Here is a 15,640-nt window from a genome sequence, read left to right on the forward strand (position 1 = left end):
ATACACTGCCTGGGATGGCGAGAGGATAACAGAAAGCCAGTTGACATGTCTGTGTACATGTCTAGTTTACAGTCATACAGCCTGAGAGGTATTTTCAGTCTGTTCAGAGCCACTAGAGGCAGCCGTGCTAAATAAATGTCCGCGCACGAATAAGGAAAGGGGGAGGATTAGAATAAAGCACATAGCAGCTTCCACTGCTATGAAACCTCAAGCAGAGATCAGCAGCAGGAAAGGAATACTCAGCAGCCCGGGAACCTGCAGACACTGGCAAGCCTGGCATAGCAGAGACTGGGGACGCCAATGGCTCGGGCTCCTCATACAGGTGAGTCACCCCCAGCTTCAGTGCTGCTGCCTGGAGGACAGGGGCAGGGGTGGCAGTTTTAGGCTATCAGATGTGACAGGGGGGTGGTCACTGCCTGAGACAGCAGACACATAAACTGCAGTTTAACCTCTGGGGTGACATCAGCATGGAGTTCCCCCCCTGCTTGCAGTGAGCTGCACTCATGAATCCCATTCACTTGCCTGTCACCTCTGAGGCTGCTGCTGGTAGCAGGGAAGCAAAGTCACGGGATGCGAGAGGAATTGAACTAATGTGTTGGAATGTGGAACACGAGCCTGTTGCTGTTGATTGGCAGATTAGCTCTCTGGTCCCACCTGGTTTGTGCACTTCCTCGCTCTGCAGAGCTCAGGGTGGCTGCAGTTCAGCAAAGTGAGAGGAGAGAGGCTCAGGAAGGATGATCTGGAGGAAAAGAAGATTGTGGCTTTTCTACCTTCCATCTTTTCAGCAGTATCTCTTTGTGTTGTGCTTCTGAAGTCCTCACTTATGGGTCACCAGAGGATCATTGACGTTTTGTGATCGTATAATGATGATGAGAATTTTTTGTTCGTATCAACTGTTATGCAACAGGATTTGTTTTGTTGTGACCTGTATGATCTGTTTTAGAATGTATTTAGAGGGATACTTAAGCCAACATAAAAAAGCAGTTTCACTTACTTGGGGTCCCTCGCATCCTGTGCCCTCGCCATCCTCCTGCGACCCTCCAGCAAGCAGCTGTGCCCCCTTGAAAGCTGACTGGTTGTGGCCAGATGGAGACTCCTGAGCATGCGCGGCCCGAGCCATGTGCACCCAGCATTCTGTGCATGCGCAGTAGTGGTTTTCCTGTACTGCGCATGCTCAGAACGCTGCAGTGCATAAGGAGGCGTATGGCCGCCAAGCTTTCAGGGGGATGCCGCTGCTGGCTGGAGGGTCGCAGAAGGACAGTGTGGGCACAGGATGACTGTAGGGGGGTGCAAGAGGCCCCAGGTAAATGAAACTGCTTTTTTTTCTTCCTGACTTTAGAATTCCTTTAAAGGGACTCTGAGCACTCTCTAAAAATGGAATAGTGACTTACCTGGGGTTTCCTCCAGCCCACGTAGGCCACAAGGTCCCCCAGCGCCTTCCTGGCTCCTCTCCCGGTCGGCTGCTCCGTTATGGGATGACTTCTGCCTGAAGTTGTCAGGGCTGCTTCACGCTTCCTCAATTCCCGACATTGCACTGGCCGACTACGCGTCATCATGCCGGTCAGCGTGAGAGTCCTGCACATGCGTGGTTCTCTAATATTGAACCGCGCATGCACAGGACTCCCACGCTGGCCGGCATGATGACGCAAACTGAGAAAGCGGAAAGTAGCCCTGGCGACTTCAGGCAGAAGTCGGCCCATAACGGAGCCGCCGGCAGAACCGGGAGAGGAGCCAGGAGGACCTCGGGGGACCTGGAGGAAGCCCCAGGTAAGTCACTATTTCAATTTTAGTGAGTGCTCAGGGTCCTTTTAAAGTTAAACTTAAAGGGTAGATGAAATGGGAGGAATAAGGTCCAGGTCACGCTGGCATTAACAATAGTCCATTTAGTGGAACTTAAAGAAAACAAGAGAGAATTAATATTAAAAGATTTTTACATACCTGGGGCTTTCTCCATCCCCATCCGCACAGATACGCTGCCATCCTCAGTCTTGTGTATCACTGGTACTGGGGTCCCATAACTTCGGCCAGCCACGTCCAGTCTGCGCAAGTGCGGTGCACTCTCTCCGGCAGAGAATAGTACTGCGTCTGCTCAGTACTATTCTCTGCCGGAGAAAGCGCACTGCTCTAAGCGTTTTAATATTAATTCTATCTGGTACACTTTAACTGATCCTTTGTTATTCAATAGGATCTGTTCACATTGCTCTGATTGAATGGATCCGTTTGGCACATTCCGGTCGAACAGGACCACAAGTTGTTTTTTGGGGGGGGGCTTCTATAATTCCGGAGCAATGATTGCACGCTAACGGAATGGAGGATCATGGATGAAAAATGTATGACTGAACTGATTAGTTCCATGTATCAGTTTTTTCATGGTTGAGTTTATCATCTGTATGTACAGTGTTGAGCGGTGTACATCTGGGTTCATTACTTTCACTGTTATCATCACATCTCTCCCTACGATCAGCTAACACTGCACAGATCAAAGACTGATCCAGTAAAAACTGATCCGTTTTCAGTTTCAAACAGTTCACATTTTAACATTGAGCATACGTTTTTTTTCATCCATGTAACACACTGACACCCGCTCAGTATACCCGCAACGAATCCATTTAATCCAAAATGATCGCACACTCCTCCACTGCCACTGTGCCCGCTACCCCCTGTCCTGGCTGCTACCCCCTCGGACTACCTGGGGGACACCTATTGGAATCCTGGCTGCTACCCCCTCAGCCATCCATTTTTTGGGGGAGGAAAAAACAAAAACGCAAACGGATCAAAAACGTTTGCTGCAAAAGGGCAGCACGGATCCGTTTGTGTTCCGACGTGCTTTAAATTGGGTAGATGGCAGTCATTTTGCTTGTTTTAGCACTGAAGCAAAAAAAGTATCTTTTAAAGGCTAGCTTTAAATAGAAGATGGGGTCTAGCTCAAATTCTAGCTCAGGCAACCTATCTATCTATCTATCTATCTATCTATCTATCTATCTATCTATCTATCTATCTATCTATCTATCTATCCCTTACGTAACCAGTAGGACTATGTCAATGTTAATTCACAAATTATATCTGTTACATTTCCCTGTTCTGCACTGAAAATAGCATTGAATATGTTTTAGGATCTGCAGGGCAATGCTCTATAACTTGTAACAAGTGGGTGATTTGCTGAAGAATCTGGGCATAGTTTTCATACAGCAGATCTTCCTATGCAGGAAAGTGGTTGAGTATCACACCATACACCATCATTCTGAGATAATGTCATTGGTCTCTTCTCAGCATGTAGCAAGCATGGTATCCAAATAACGTGTGGTTGGATAAAGGCTTAGTGTTCTGCAGACAGGATTGGGGATAAGGTGTACTTCAGTGCATAATGTGCATCTTTCTGTATTATTTAACTACTTGATTAAAAGATTTAAAGCAAAAATGTAATTTCGGAACAGCTGTCTTGCTGGTGTATTTGCAGCACTAAAGGAGGGTTCACACTTGCATCTGCGGGAATCGCAGACGATTTCCTGCAAGCGTTTTGCCGCAAAATAGGGCGCTTTCCAAAGCATGTTAGCATATTTTTTTTTAAGTAGCCATTCGTTTCAATGTAAAATCACGCGTTGTGCAGAAAAGTATTGCAGATTGCATCTTTTTTTTATTGCAATGTGGAATCCCATATGCCTCCAGAAAACACCTAGGCACCATAGACTATCATTATATGCGATTCTGCATGCGTTTTTTGTATGCGGCAAAACACAGTGGATTTGCTCAAGTGTGACCCCTGCCTTAGTGACAAAGTGGTTGTTCTCAATCAGTGTATAAGTGCCTTGATTAGCTCATGTCAAACAAATCAGATAATGTCGCTGGACGAAAGTCATATCGTCCATTTGCAACTGTCTCAGTTTATGCAGCTTAAAGGGAAGGTCAGAGCACAATGAAAATAAAATATCCACTTACCTCAGGCTTCCTCCAGCCCCTTGCAGCCGTCCTGTGTCCTCACCACAGCTCCCATGGCTCCCGGTCCCCTCCGGTGCAGATGCCGACCTCGCCAGGTCGGCATCCGCTTGCGCTTCACCATGTAGCTCACTGAGTCGCACTGACATCATCCGTACATTACTGCGCAGGCGTAGTACAGTATGGATGACGTCAGCGCGACTCTGAGAGCCGCTCGCGCAGGCGCAGTGGACATCTTGCGCCGGTGGGACTCCGGCAAGGAGCTGCGGTGAGGGCACAGGACGGCTGGCAGGGGCTGGAGGAAGCCCCAGGTAAGTGGATTTTTTAAAAAATTTTTTTTACAGTTCTCGGATGTGTCCTATAATGATACTTAGTCGAGAAAAACCGAAGACAAGCTTACAGAACCTGCTAATGTTGGATTTGATTACTGTGCTTTATAGACTTTTGAATGATATAAATGGAATTTTGCCTGGATTGGAATTTAAAAAAATGAAACCTTGTATTTCTGTTGTTAGATCTACAGCACTTCTGCTTAAATGTTGTAAGCATTGTGTTTTGTTTGAAAAATAGAAATCCAGTAATCAAGCTAAAATAATGTTTGCTGTTGAAGCACACCTGACATGAGAGAAGACAAGGCTGGCACTTGTATTTCCTTTTAAACAATGCAAATTGTCTGGCTGTCCTGCTCATCGTCTGCCGGTAATACTTTGAGCCATAGACAATGAACAAGCATGCAGATCAGAAGTAGTGTTGGGCGAACATCTAGATGTTCGGGTTCGGGCCGAACAGGCCGAACATGGCCGCGATGTTCGGGTGTTCGACCCGAACTCCGAACATAATGGAAGTCAATGGGGACCCGAACTTTTGTGCTTTGTAAAGCCTCCTTATATGCTACATACCCCAAATTTACAGGGTATGTGCACCTTGGGAGTGGGTACAAGAGGAAAAAAAAATTTAGCAAAAAGAGCTTATAGTTTTTGAGAAAATCGATTTTAAAGTTTCAAAGGGAAAACTGTCTTTTAAATGCGGGAAATGTCTGTTTTCTTTGCACAGGTAACATGCTTTTTGTCGGCATGCAGTCATAAATGTAATACATATAAGAGGTTCCAGGAAAAGGGACCGGTAATGCTAACCCAGCAGCAGCACACGTGATGGAACAGGAGGAGGGTGGCGCAGGAGGAGAAGGCCACGCTTTGAGACACAACAACCCAGGCCTTGCATGAGGACAAGAAGCGTGCGGATAGCATGCTTTGTACCACCATGCAGTCATAAATGTAATAAAGATAAGTGGTTCAATAAACAGGGACCACGCGGCAACGCTAACCCAGCAGCAGCACACGTGATGGAACAGGAGGAGGCGCAGGAGGAGAAGGCCACGCTTTGTGAGACACAACAACCCAGGCCTTGCATGAGGACAAAAAGCGTGCGGATAGCATGCTTTGTACCGCCATGTAGTCATAAATGTAATAAAGATAAGAGGTTCAATAAACAGGGACCACGCGGCAACGCTAACCCAGCAGCAGCAGCAGCAGCAGCACACGTGATGGAACAGGAGGAGGCGCAGGAGGAGAAGGCCACGCTTTGTGAGACACAACAACCCAGGCCTTGCATGAGGACAAAAAGCGTGCGGATATAGCAGCAATGCTTTTTGCCGCCATGCAGTCATAAATGTAATACAGATGAGAGGTTCAATAAACAGGGACCGGAAACGCTAAACCATCCCAGATGTTCATCGGTCATGTTACTTGGTTGGGGTCCAGGAGTGTTGCGTAGTCGTTTCCAATCCAGGATTGATTCATTTTAATTTGAGTCAGACGGTCTGCATTTTCTGTGGAGAGGCGGATACGCCGATCTGTGATGATGCCTCCGGCAGCACTGAAACAGCGTTCCGACATAACGCTGGCTGCCGGGCAAGCCAGCACCTCTATTGCGTACATTGCCAGTTCGTGCCAGGTGTCTAGCTTCATGCCCGGTTTCAGGTCCAGCGGTGCCAGCCACAAATCCGTCTGTTCCTTTATTCCCCTCCAAATTTCCTCCCCTGTGTGCTGCTTATCCCCAAGGCAGATCAGCTTCAGCAACGCTTGCTGACGCATGCCAACAGCTGTGCTGCACTGCTTCCACGATCCTACTGCTGCTGGTGCTGGGTTAGCATTTCCGGATGAGGTACAGCTTTGAGATGCGTTGGAGGAGAAGGAGTCAGAGAGGTAGGTGCTGCTGTTGTTATCCAGCTGTTTGCGGCGTGGGCAACACCCGCGCCGTAGCAGGTGAGGAATCGCTGCCAGGCTCCACAAGGTTCACCCAGTGCGCGGTAAGGGAGATGTATCGACCCTGGCCGAACGCACTCGTCCAGGTGTCAGTGGTGAGGTGAACCTTGCAGGCAACGGCATTCTTCAAGCTTCGGGTTATTTAGCTGACCACGTGCTCATGCAACTCAGGCACTGCAGAGCGCGCAAAGTGGTAGCGGCTGGGAACCACGTAACGTGGGATGGCCACTGACATCATGCCCTTGAAGCTGTTTGTCTCCACCACTCGATATGGCAGCATTTCGCAGGCCAGAAGCTTGGCTATGCTGGCTGGCTGTTACTGCCACGGCCCGGGGGTCATTTGCTGGCAATTTCCTCTTGTGCTCAAACATCTCAGAAACAGACAACTCAACCGTAGCGCTGCACACCGAAGGGCTGTTGGTTGTTGTGTTTGATGGTTTGATGAACACTGGGAGACCTCAAGAGCACTAGTCCGGAAAGTGACAGTGTCAGCATCGTCTGATGTTTGTGAATGTTGTGAACCACGCAATGGCTGGGCTACTGCTGCTGCTGAGGCGGGTCTGGTGGTGAGTCTGGTGAACCCAAGGGAGGCAGTGTTGCTGGTGGTACCCTGTCCTGCCGCGTTTGCCCACAGAGTGGGATGTTTGGATAGAATGTGGCGGCTCATGCTGGTGGTGGAGAGGTTGTTAATACTTTTCCCCCTGCTCAGGCGGGTCTTGCACACCTTGCAAATCGCCATGGTAACATCCTCAGTGCAGTCTTCAAAGAAAGCCCAGACTTTAACTGGCTGAGGACTCGGACCTCGTGCGTGATGTGCTGGTGCTGCTTAACCCACTGCTGGACGCTTGAGAGGTCATCCAAGTAATTATCTGGTCCTGTTCTTTTGGATCTGTGAGGGTTGTTGTCCTGGACAACATGGGCAGTATTGAGTGGGTTTTCTTGGGTGCTCCCCTGTGGCCTGTACGTGAACCGTCAGGGGAAACACCTCTTCCCTTGCCCCTCCCTCTTTCACCGGATTTCTTCCTCATTTCACTTATCCTTAAAGTACACGCTGACTGGCAGCAGTACAGTGGCAGTACAGAAATGCTATACAGTGGTGGGTGAGCGGTGTACCACTATTGTCAGCAGTGACACAGAGCACAATGCTATACAGTGGCGGGTGAGCGGTGTACTACTGTTCCCAGCAGACACAGAGTGGAAGTAAACACAATGCTATATAGTGTGGCTGAGCCGTGTACACAGAGTGGCATTAAACACAATGCTATATAGTCTGCTATATAGTCACCCCGAACAGGGTGATGTTCTGCAGAACCCGAACAGTGGCAAACACTGTTCGCCCAACACTACTGGGAGGGAACGCAGATTTTAGTACCTAAACACACGTACAACATGTTTTCCGGGGTCGGACTCTGAGGCACATACAGATGGTCCCGATCATCATCCTCATCATACAACTCTTCTCCTGAGTCTGACCCACCCACCACCTCTGCCACCCCAACATCCCCAGACACAGACCCCTCATGTCCTCAACATTAACTTGGGATGCTGGCCTGAGCCAGACCTCCTCCTCCACATCAGGCCCCATCATCTCCTCAATGGCAGCCCTCATTAATCGCTCTGGCGACGGACTGATGGACACAACGTTCTCCTCCGGGGAGGGCTGCTGCTGACCACTGGCTGCTGGGGTGGATGTTATAGCTTGCGTGGGGCGTTGGCTGTGCAGTTGTTGGGAGTGATGCTCACAGCGGAGGTCTCTGGGGAACTCATGTTGAGCTCATATAGTGGTTGACGGTGAGTGGAGTATTACTGATCCCAGCAATATACACACTGACTGGCAGAGTACGCAATGCTATATAGTGTGCTGAGCGAGGTACACAGAGTGGCAGTAAACAGAATGCTATATAGTGTGGCTGAGCGAGCGGTGTACCACTATTCCCAGCAGACACAGAACAGTGAACAGAATGCTATATAGTGTGGCTGAGCGAGCGGTGTACCACTATTCCCAGCAGACACAGAACAGTGAACAGAATGCTATATAGTGTGGATGAGCGAGCGGTGTACCACTATTCCCAGCAGACACAGAACAGTAAACAGAATGCTATATAGTGTGGCTGAGCGAGCGGTGTACCACTATTCCCAGCAGACACAGAACAGTGAACAGAATGCTATATAGTGTGGCTGAGCGAGCGGTGTACCACTATTCCCAGCAGAACACAGAACAGTGAACAGAATGCTATATAGTGTGGCTGAGCGAGCGGTGTACTACTGTTCCCAGCAGACACAGAACAGTACACAGAATGCTATATAGTGTGGCTGAACGAGCGGTGTACTACTGTTCCCAGCAGACACAGAACAGTACACAGAATGCTATATAGTGTGGCTGAACGAGCGGTGTACCACTATTCCAAGCAGACACAGAACAGTGAACAGAATGCTATATAGTGTGGCTGAGCGAGCGGTGTACCACTATTCCCAGCAGACACAGAGTGGCAGTAAACAGAATGCTATATAGTGTGCTGAGCGAGTACACAGAGTGGCAGTAAACAGAATGCTATATAGTGTGGCTGTGCAAGCGGTGTACTACTATTCCCAGCAGACACAGAGTGGCAGTAAACAGAATGCTATATAGTGTGGCTGAGCGAGGTACACAGAGTGGCAGTAAACAGAATGCTGAGCGAGCGGTGTACTACTATTCCCAGCAGCGACACACAATGACTGGGGGGGAACTACCCTGCCTGCTACCCAAAGCTAAACCCACAGGACAAATGGCGGAGATATGACGTGGTTCGGGTATTTATTTACCCGAACCACGTGACAGTTCGGCCAATCAGAGCGCGTTCGGAGTCCGAACCACGTGACCCCGTTCGGCCAATCACAGCGCTAGCCGCGAAACGTTCGGGGAACGTTCGGGCCATGCGCTCTTAGTTCGGCCATATGGGCCGAACGGTTTTGGCCGAGCACCGTCAGGGTGTTCGGGCCCGAACTCGAACATCACCCGAACAGGGTGATGTTCTGCAGAACCCGAACAGTGGCGAACACTGTTCGCCCAACACTAATCAGAAAGCTCTGACTGAAGTCTGACCAGATGAGCTGCATGCATGTTTCTTGTGTGTGGTTCAGACAACTACCGATGCCAGAAAGATCAGCAGGACCGTCAGGTCAACTGGTATTGTTTAAAAGGAAATAATTATGGCAGCCACCTTCAGGTTCCCTTTAACTCTCACAATATGCAGGAGCTGAACTAAACATCAAGATTGTGGATTTTCCCTTTAAACATCAACTGAAGAGCTTTTGTTCAGGTTTGTGATTTATTCTGAGCTTTTTTGAAAGAATAAAGGGCTGCATGGTAGGTTTTTTTTTCCATTAAGTTGAAATGCAGATTTTACATTCAGTATCCACTTCAGTTTATTATTGAGTCAGGAACCTGTAGCAATGCTGGGTTTTGTACATGTAAATCTTGGTTTATTTATTTATTTATTTATTTTAATGAATCTGCCTTGTTTAAAAAAAGGTCTTGTTGATGACAGGTCTTATGCATGCTGAATGTAACATGAGATCCTTCTGGTTTCCTATACCTGTAGTATTCTCTTTTTTTACCTCAAGGCATCAAGTGGTTGAGAAAGCAACATTCAAATAAAGTGTACCTACAGGCAAAGATATTATTACTTTTCAAAGGCTGATGCACTTTGTATTATAGAGGCAGCAGTCCTACGCCGGGGTTGCTGTGGTTGTGTAAACCTGAGAGAAATGTGTACAGCTGGAAGCATTTGTATGTGTGTGTGGTGTGTGTGTGTGTGTGTGTATGTGGTAGGTAGGAATACCCTGATGGTGCTCCTTACAGCTCAGTTTTTTAAATAATAAATAGAATACATGACGTGTGTAATACAAGTCTTACACTGTACCTGTGGTGAATCTCAGTTCTAAAAGCAGATACTTACCTGTGAAGAGTGAAACCTCTCAATACTGTATAGGCTTCCCACGCGCCTACATTTGAAAAAGTCGCAAGCTAATTTAGGCGCGACGTTAAATAACAATATTACTAACAATAATGGTAAATAACAATTTAAGTGCAATGTTAAATAACAATAACAAAAACGGTAAGTAACAATTTAATTGTGGTATTACATTGTCAGTAAATTTACCGATAATTGTACAACCTAACTATAACCTAACCTCTCCCTAACCTTATACAGAACCCTTCCCTGGTGGTGCCTAACCCTAAGCCCCACCCCCGTCCGGGTGGTGCTTAACCCTAAGTCTCCCCCCCCCCCCCCCCACCAGATTTTGGCAGCATTTTTAATGCTCGATTAATGTAAGTATTTTTTAACCCTTGGTGAGCCGTTCACATTTATGTTCACAATGTTAGCACCTGTAAAGCCCTCCTGCACCCCCATTGCGTCATAACCGGTGTTCAGCTATAGTGTGACTCACCCTGTGGTACCCTAATTAAGCACTCGGTGCACCGTAGCCACACATTTACATTCATGGCAATGGTGGCACCTCATTTCACGATCGCTTCTGGCGCCCAAATTACCCTTCTTGTTGAAAGGATACCTTTTGTCTAATTTTCCTTTGAAAAGCCTCATTGAGTTTGCGTTCTTCTTTTCGAAGACTTTTTAAGCCATTGGTTTTTATTCCTCAATCCTTGAACAGAACTGAAGAAAAGACTCTTTGATCTTCCAGACTATTTGTAATCCTTATAAAGTTTAATCAGTGAATACCGCAGGAACTTGGGTTTGATAAATGTGCAATGTGACGTTTCATCCTTTTCTATCTGAACTCTATAGCTGCCTCCTATCTGCGCCAAATATGGAACAATAAAGGATAGTTGCTCGTGTGCCAGTGGCTCTGGTAGAAAAAAAACAGTGCTCAGTAATTAACCTGTATAATTTAATAGGAAAATTATAGGTGCAGCGATAAATCCGGCCTGGGAATCACTGCCAGTTAGTGTCTCAGTAACAAGGGCAGTGGAGATACTGTAGCTTATCAAGACTCAAGGCCTTTTAGGGGACACAATTAACCAAAATTCAAGAACTTATGTTTGTGTTTTATATCCTTCTAAAAGAAACCTTACTCAATGTAACTTAATGATTAATATATTTATTTATTTTTACAATATTAGTTTATAAATAGTTTTATAAATTATTTAGTCAGTGTTTGCCCATTGTAAAATATGTCTTTATCTTTACTACTGGCAAGGTGAATAACTGCAGAATGTTTATCATGTTTTTCAAAGTGAGCAGAAACACCTGGGCCCATATGCAATTCACTTTTTCTCCCAAGTTTTCTCCAAGTTGATATTTTCACACTTGTCAATAAAATGCATTCTAAACCCCCAGCAAGTAAAAAATAATCAGAATAATTCTGACACAGTACTTTTTCTACTACTTTTGGTACTTTTTCAGTTGCGAAGTGCTGAAAAATTATTTTAAAGAGAGAATGAAAAATTATCACCTGGGAGAAAACGGAGGAGAAAAAGTGAATTGCATATGGCCCCAGTTCTCCCAGAATCCTCTGGGACGAGAATTCCACATAACGGTTGGTGGGCTGTTGTGTTTGTTGGTTGGCGCAATATCGCATGCCATTACCCAACCGCATCCGATCAACCAAGACGAACAGCGATTTTCCAGCTTGCTTGATCGATACATACAACGGATTTTGGGTCACATTCAACCGATTTTGACGTGAAACCGTTCGCATCATCGATTGGTCATGCTTGTTGTGGCACCGCTTTTTATCCAAATAAATTATACAATCAGATGGTCGATCAGTCTACAATATCGCTAGATGCATGGATTCCAGGCCCAAAATGAAGTTCAGTTTGTGATTACATTCAGTTTTGAAAGTATAAATCTGAAATTGAAATGGTAAGGTGGTGTTTGTAATGGACTGATACTGTATTTGTATTACAGCTCTGTAGTGGTTTATTGTTAGGAGAAACAGGCCTATGCCTGTAAATAGCCTGCATATACTGGAACAGATAGCCTTTTATGTTTGTTCAACATTCATTTTCAAAAGCTAGCGTTTTTCTTGCAATAATTTGGTTATACTGATTTTTTTTTTCTAGCTGTATCCCATTTCCATTGAAATTGGCTTTTTTTGCTTGAGTCTTTTTTTATGGAGATAAGAGACATTTAGCTTGTAAACCCTAAACCAATTTACCTTCCGCTGCTGGAAATTTCATATGCTGTATGTGATATTTTACCCATCGGAATCCTAGAGGAGACTGTAATATATTGCCATAAAGCTTCTCTGTCCTGTCCTGACAACAAGTGGCTAGGTAATGAGGTTTTTCCGCTGTGGATGCTGTCTGCTTTCAGTTGATGCTGCTCTATGTACCTGTCACTCAGTGTGACCGCATGTCTCTCTCTGTCGCTCATTGTGCCCCTGGATGTCTGTCCTGTCAGCCTGAGTTCACTCTTCACACCCCACACATGGCACAGTCTGAGCTGATGGCTCTGCTGCTGGGAGCACATCAGGAAAAATAGAACATCTTTTCTTTTTCTGTAATTTCCAGTTACTCCTACATGACCTATTAAAAGGACAACTCAAGTGAAAAAAAGTAAGCAGTTAAAATCTGACAGAACCAACTGGTTTTGGACCAGTCCATCTCCTCGTGGGGATGCTCAGATTTTTTTGTTTTTAAAAGCATTACCTAAACGGCAGTTGTGAAGTCTAGCTTTCCAAAATAGTAAGATACCAGACAGCTTCCCTAACATCAGTCTTAGCAACTGCTGTTCAGGAAATGCTTTTGAAAGAAAAACAAAGAAACCCCTTAGAATCCCCCATGAGGGAATGGACCAGTCCAAAACCTGTCGGTTCTGTCAGATTTTAACTGTTTACTTTTTTTCGCTGGAGTGGTCCTTTACATTCTTGCATAATTATGTTATTTGGGGTGGGAAATATGTACTGGTTAATTATCTTGTTTGGGTGCGAACACTGTCTAATTACATTTCAGGCTGTTGGTAAAAATATATGATAATTATATATATTGCTCTATATGGTAGTATCCCAATAGTAATATGGACAATGTCCTACCTTTTAGATGTCTCTTATTCTAGACAAAAGTAATTGTAGTCTACGCACGCTGATTGTGTCCCCCGGCAGACTACTTCAGTTAACTGAGCGCCGCTACACATTAGCAATCCTTTGGTGCCCTGAACTGACTTTGCACATATCAGGCACATTATTGACCTGAAGAAGTGGCTTCAGCCGAGAAATGCGTTGTCGAATGCAAATAAAAACGTTTGACTTTTTTACCTTGAACTACAACTACTTTTGTCTAGAATAAGAGACATCTAAGGTAGGACATTGTCTATATTACTATTGGGATACTACCATATAGAGCAATATATATAATTATCAAATATTTTTACCAGCGGGCGCCTCCAGTCTCTTTGTCACTTAGCAAAAAACCTTAGTATAGGGGGAATAGGACTACGGTCATCCGTAGTCCAAAAAATCCCTATTTTGGAGTTAACTAAGACCACCAAAGGCCAAGCGGGGGCGGTAATCTCCCCACATGCGCAGACGAGTGGTTGCCTCATACAGCAACCTTCCTTTGTGAGTATATTACTTGTTATATAATTTAATTATCCTGGTGACTTAACAATATTGCGCCAGATTGGGCTCACGGACCTCTCTGTGTTTTCTTTTTTTTCTCTACATATCTACGGAGTCTGCCTTTTTATGTTGTTTGTGGGGACATTCTGCCCTAAGTTTGTTGTGGGATGAGGGCACACTGCATAATTATGGCATTTGAAGTGGCACATTGCATAATTCTGTTTGGGGTGGCACTCTGCTTCATTGTGTGGTGTAAGGAGACACTGCCTAATTATATTGTTTGGAAGGACACTGCATAACATAATTCAGACCAGTATGTAAAGTTAAAGCGCTAAGGGATTATTCTCTGTGGGCAAAAACAGATGCGTTTTCCACAGTCGTATGCAGCTGTGGACATTTGCACTGAAAATTAATCATTTAGACATTTGCACATTGAAAAATAAATAATTATGCATTTTTCATTGCTTTTTTTGTGTGCTATTTTTGTGGGAATAAGGCCTAAATGTAATCCTTTTAAACAGAACCGATGGTGCAGGAAACTCAGTTTCTCACCAAACCTTAGTACAAACGAAGAAATTGTCCCACAGCTCAGCAGACTCAGTAAACCGATTCTTTACTTAAAGCTCAGCAAGACACAGGAATACAGCTAACATGTTTCAGACCAGCAATCAGACCCTAATCACTGCAGCATAGATTCGCGTTAAGATAGTACGCTTAGTTTTTTTGTTTGTTTGTTACAACAAATCTCCTCAGTTAAGATGTTCATGTTACCAGGTAATTTTTGTTAAGAAAATGTAGTTCAGAGTTCTTACTGCTCTGAATGTATCCGTCTTGCTGTTGAATTGGTAATAGCGCAATGGCTTCTGGTTGTACGTTATAAGACTGTTAATCACTGCAAGTGTTTACTTTATTTGGAAGCAGGACATTTCGGCGCCTGCCACTGGCAGAAGTTTGGGTGCTGCCATATTGCGGCACCCAAAAATTAAAGTGTTTGCATTTTGTTTTAGTTTTTTAATGTAGTGACGGTTAAGGTTATCTGTCGGGGGAGGGGGGAAGGTTTAAGATGGACCTGAACTCAGACCTCCTCTCTGCTCTAAAAGATACACAACAGCATAATAACCTTTAAACAAAAAACATTTCTTTGTTACAGCCGATACAAATCCTAAAATAAATCTTCACAATTTCTACTTCCTGATTCATGGAAGCAGACATATTGTTTACAGCCTGTGCTTTCAAAAGGGCTCATCTGCTTATTTGCCATAGGCAGTCATGTGAGGAGAGGATCAAATTACAACTTTAGATTAGACACAAATGAGTCGGAATTAGACAGCCTAAACTCTCTAAATACATACAGGGTGCATTTCTCTATGTTTTCCTTCTGTCCTGTGCAAGAGTTTGGCTCCACTTTTAAGGTTAGCTGTGTTTTTTGTTTTTGTTTGTTTTGTTTTTAATTTTGCATTGTGTGAGAGGTCAATTGGGGGGGGGGGGGGGGGGGGGGGGGGGGGTAGGAGGGTTAAGGTTAGCTATGGGGGGGGGGGGTTAACTTTTTAAAAACTTTAACATTAGAATTGAGTGACGAGGACACAGGAGCCAGAGAGGTAATTTTGAAGTTTTCTCACCCTGCCAGCTGAGGCCGCTGTCACCAGAGGGCTAAATGCCAAGAAACCCCTTCAAAGTCCGCAAGGAACCCTGGGCTTCCAGGGAACTCTGGTTAAGAAAGCACAGTCTAAAGCATAAGACTAATAAGAAAAAATAGAAATGTTTTTGAAGCTAATGGAGAAGTTAATACTGAAATCTCTACTTCACGTAAAAGCTAATTGATAAGATTGCCGTTGCCATACAGAAAAATATCAAATTGTGGTTTAAGGTCCTAAGATCTG

The 15,640-nt window shown here is 45.2% G+C and overlaps 1 protein-coding gene across 1 annotated transcript in view; it reads left to right on the forward strand.

Moving 5' to 3' along the window:
• Positions 1–202: 202 nt before the first annotated feature.
• Positions 203–15,640, forward strand: part of PITPNM3 (PITPNM family member 3) — a 913,937-nt gene continuing 898,499 nt past the window's right edge. The window contains exon 1 of the mRNA XM_068270198.1: positions 203–322. Within this exon, the coding sequence (XP_068126299.1) occupies positions 301–322 (22 nt within the window). The 5' untranslated portion in view covers positions 203–300. The remainder of the gene's footprint in view (positions 323–15,640) is intronic.

This window comes from Hyperolius riggenbachi, chromosome 2 (genome assembly GCF_040937935.1).
Source record: "Hyperolius riggenbachi isolate aHypRig1 chromosome 2, aHypRig1.pri, whole genome shotgun sequence".
Classification (NCBI taxonomy): domain Eukaryota; kingdom Metazoa; phylum Chordata; class Amphibia; order Anura; family Hyperoliidae; genus Hyperolius; species Hyperolius riggenbachi.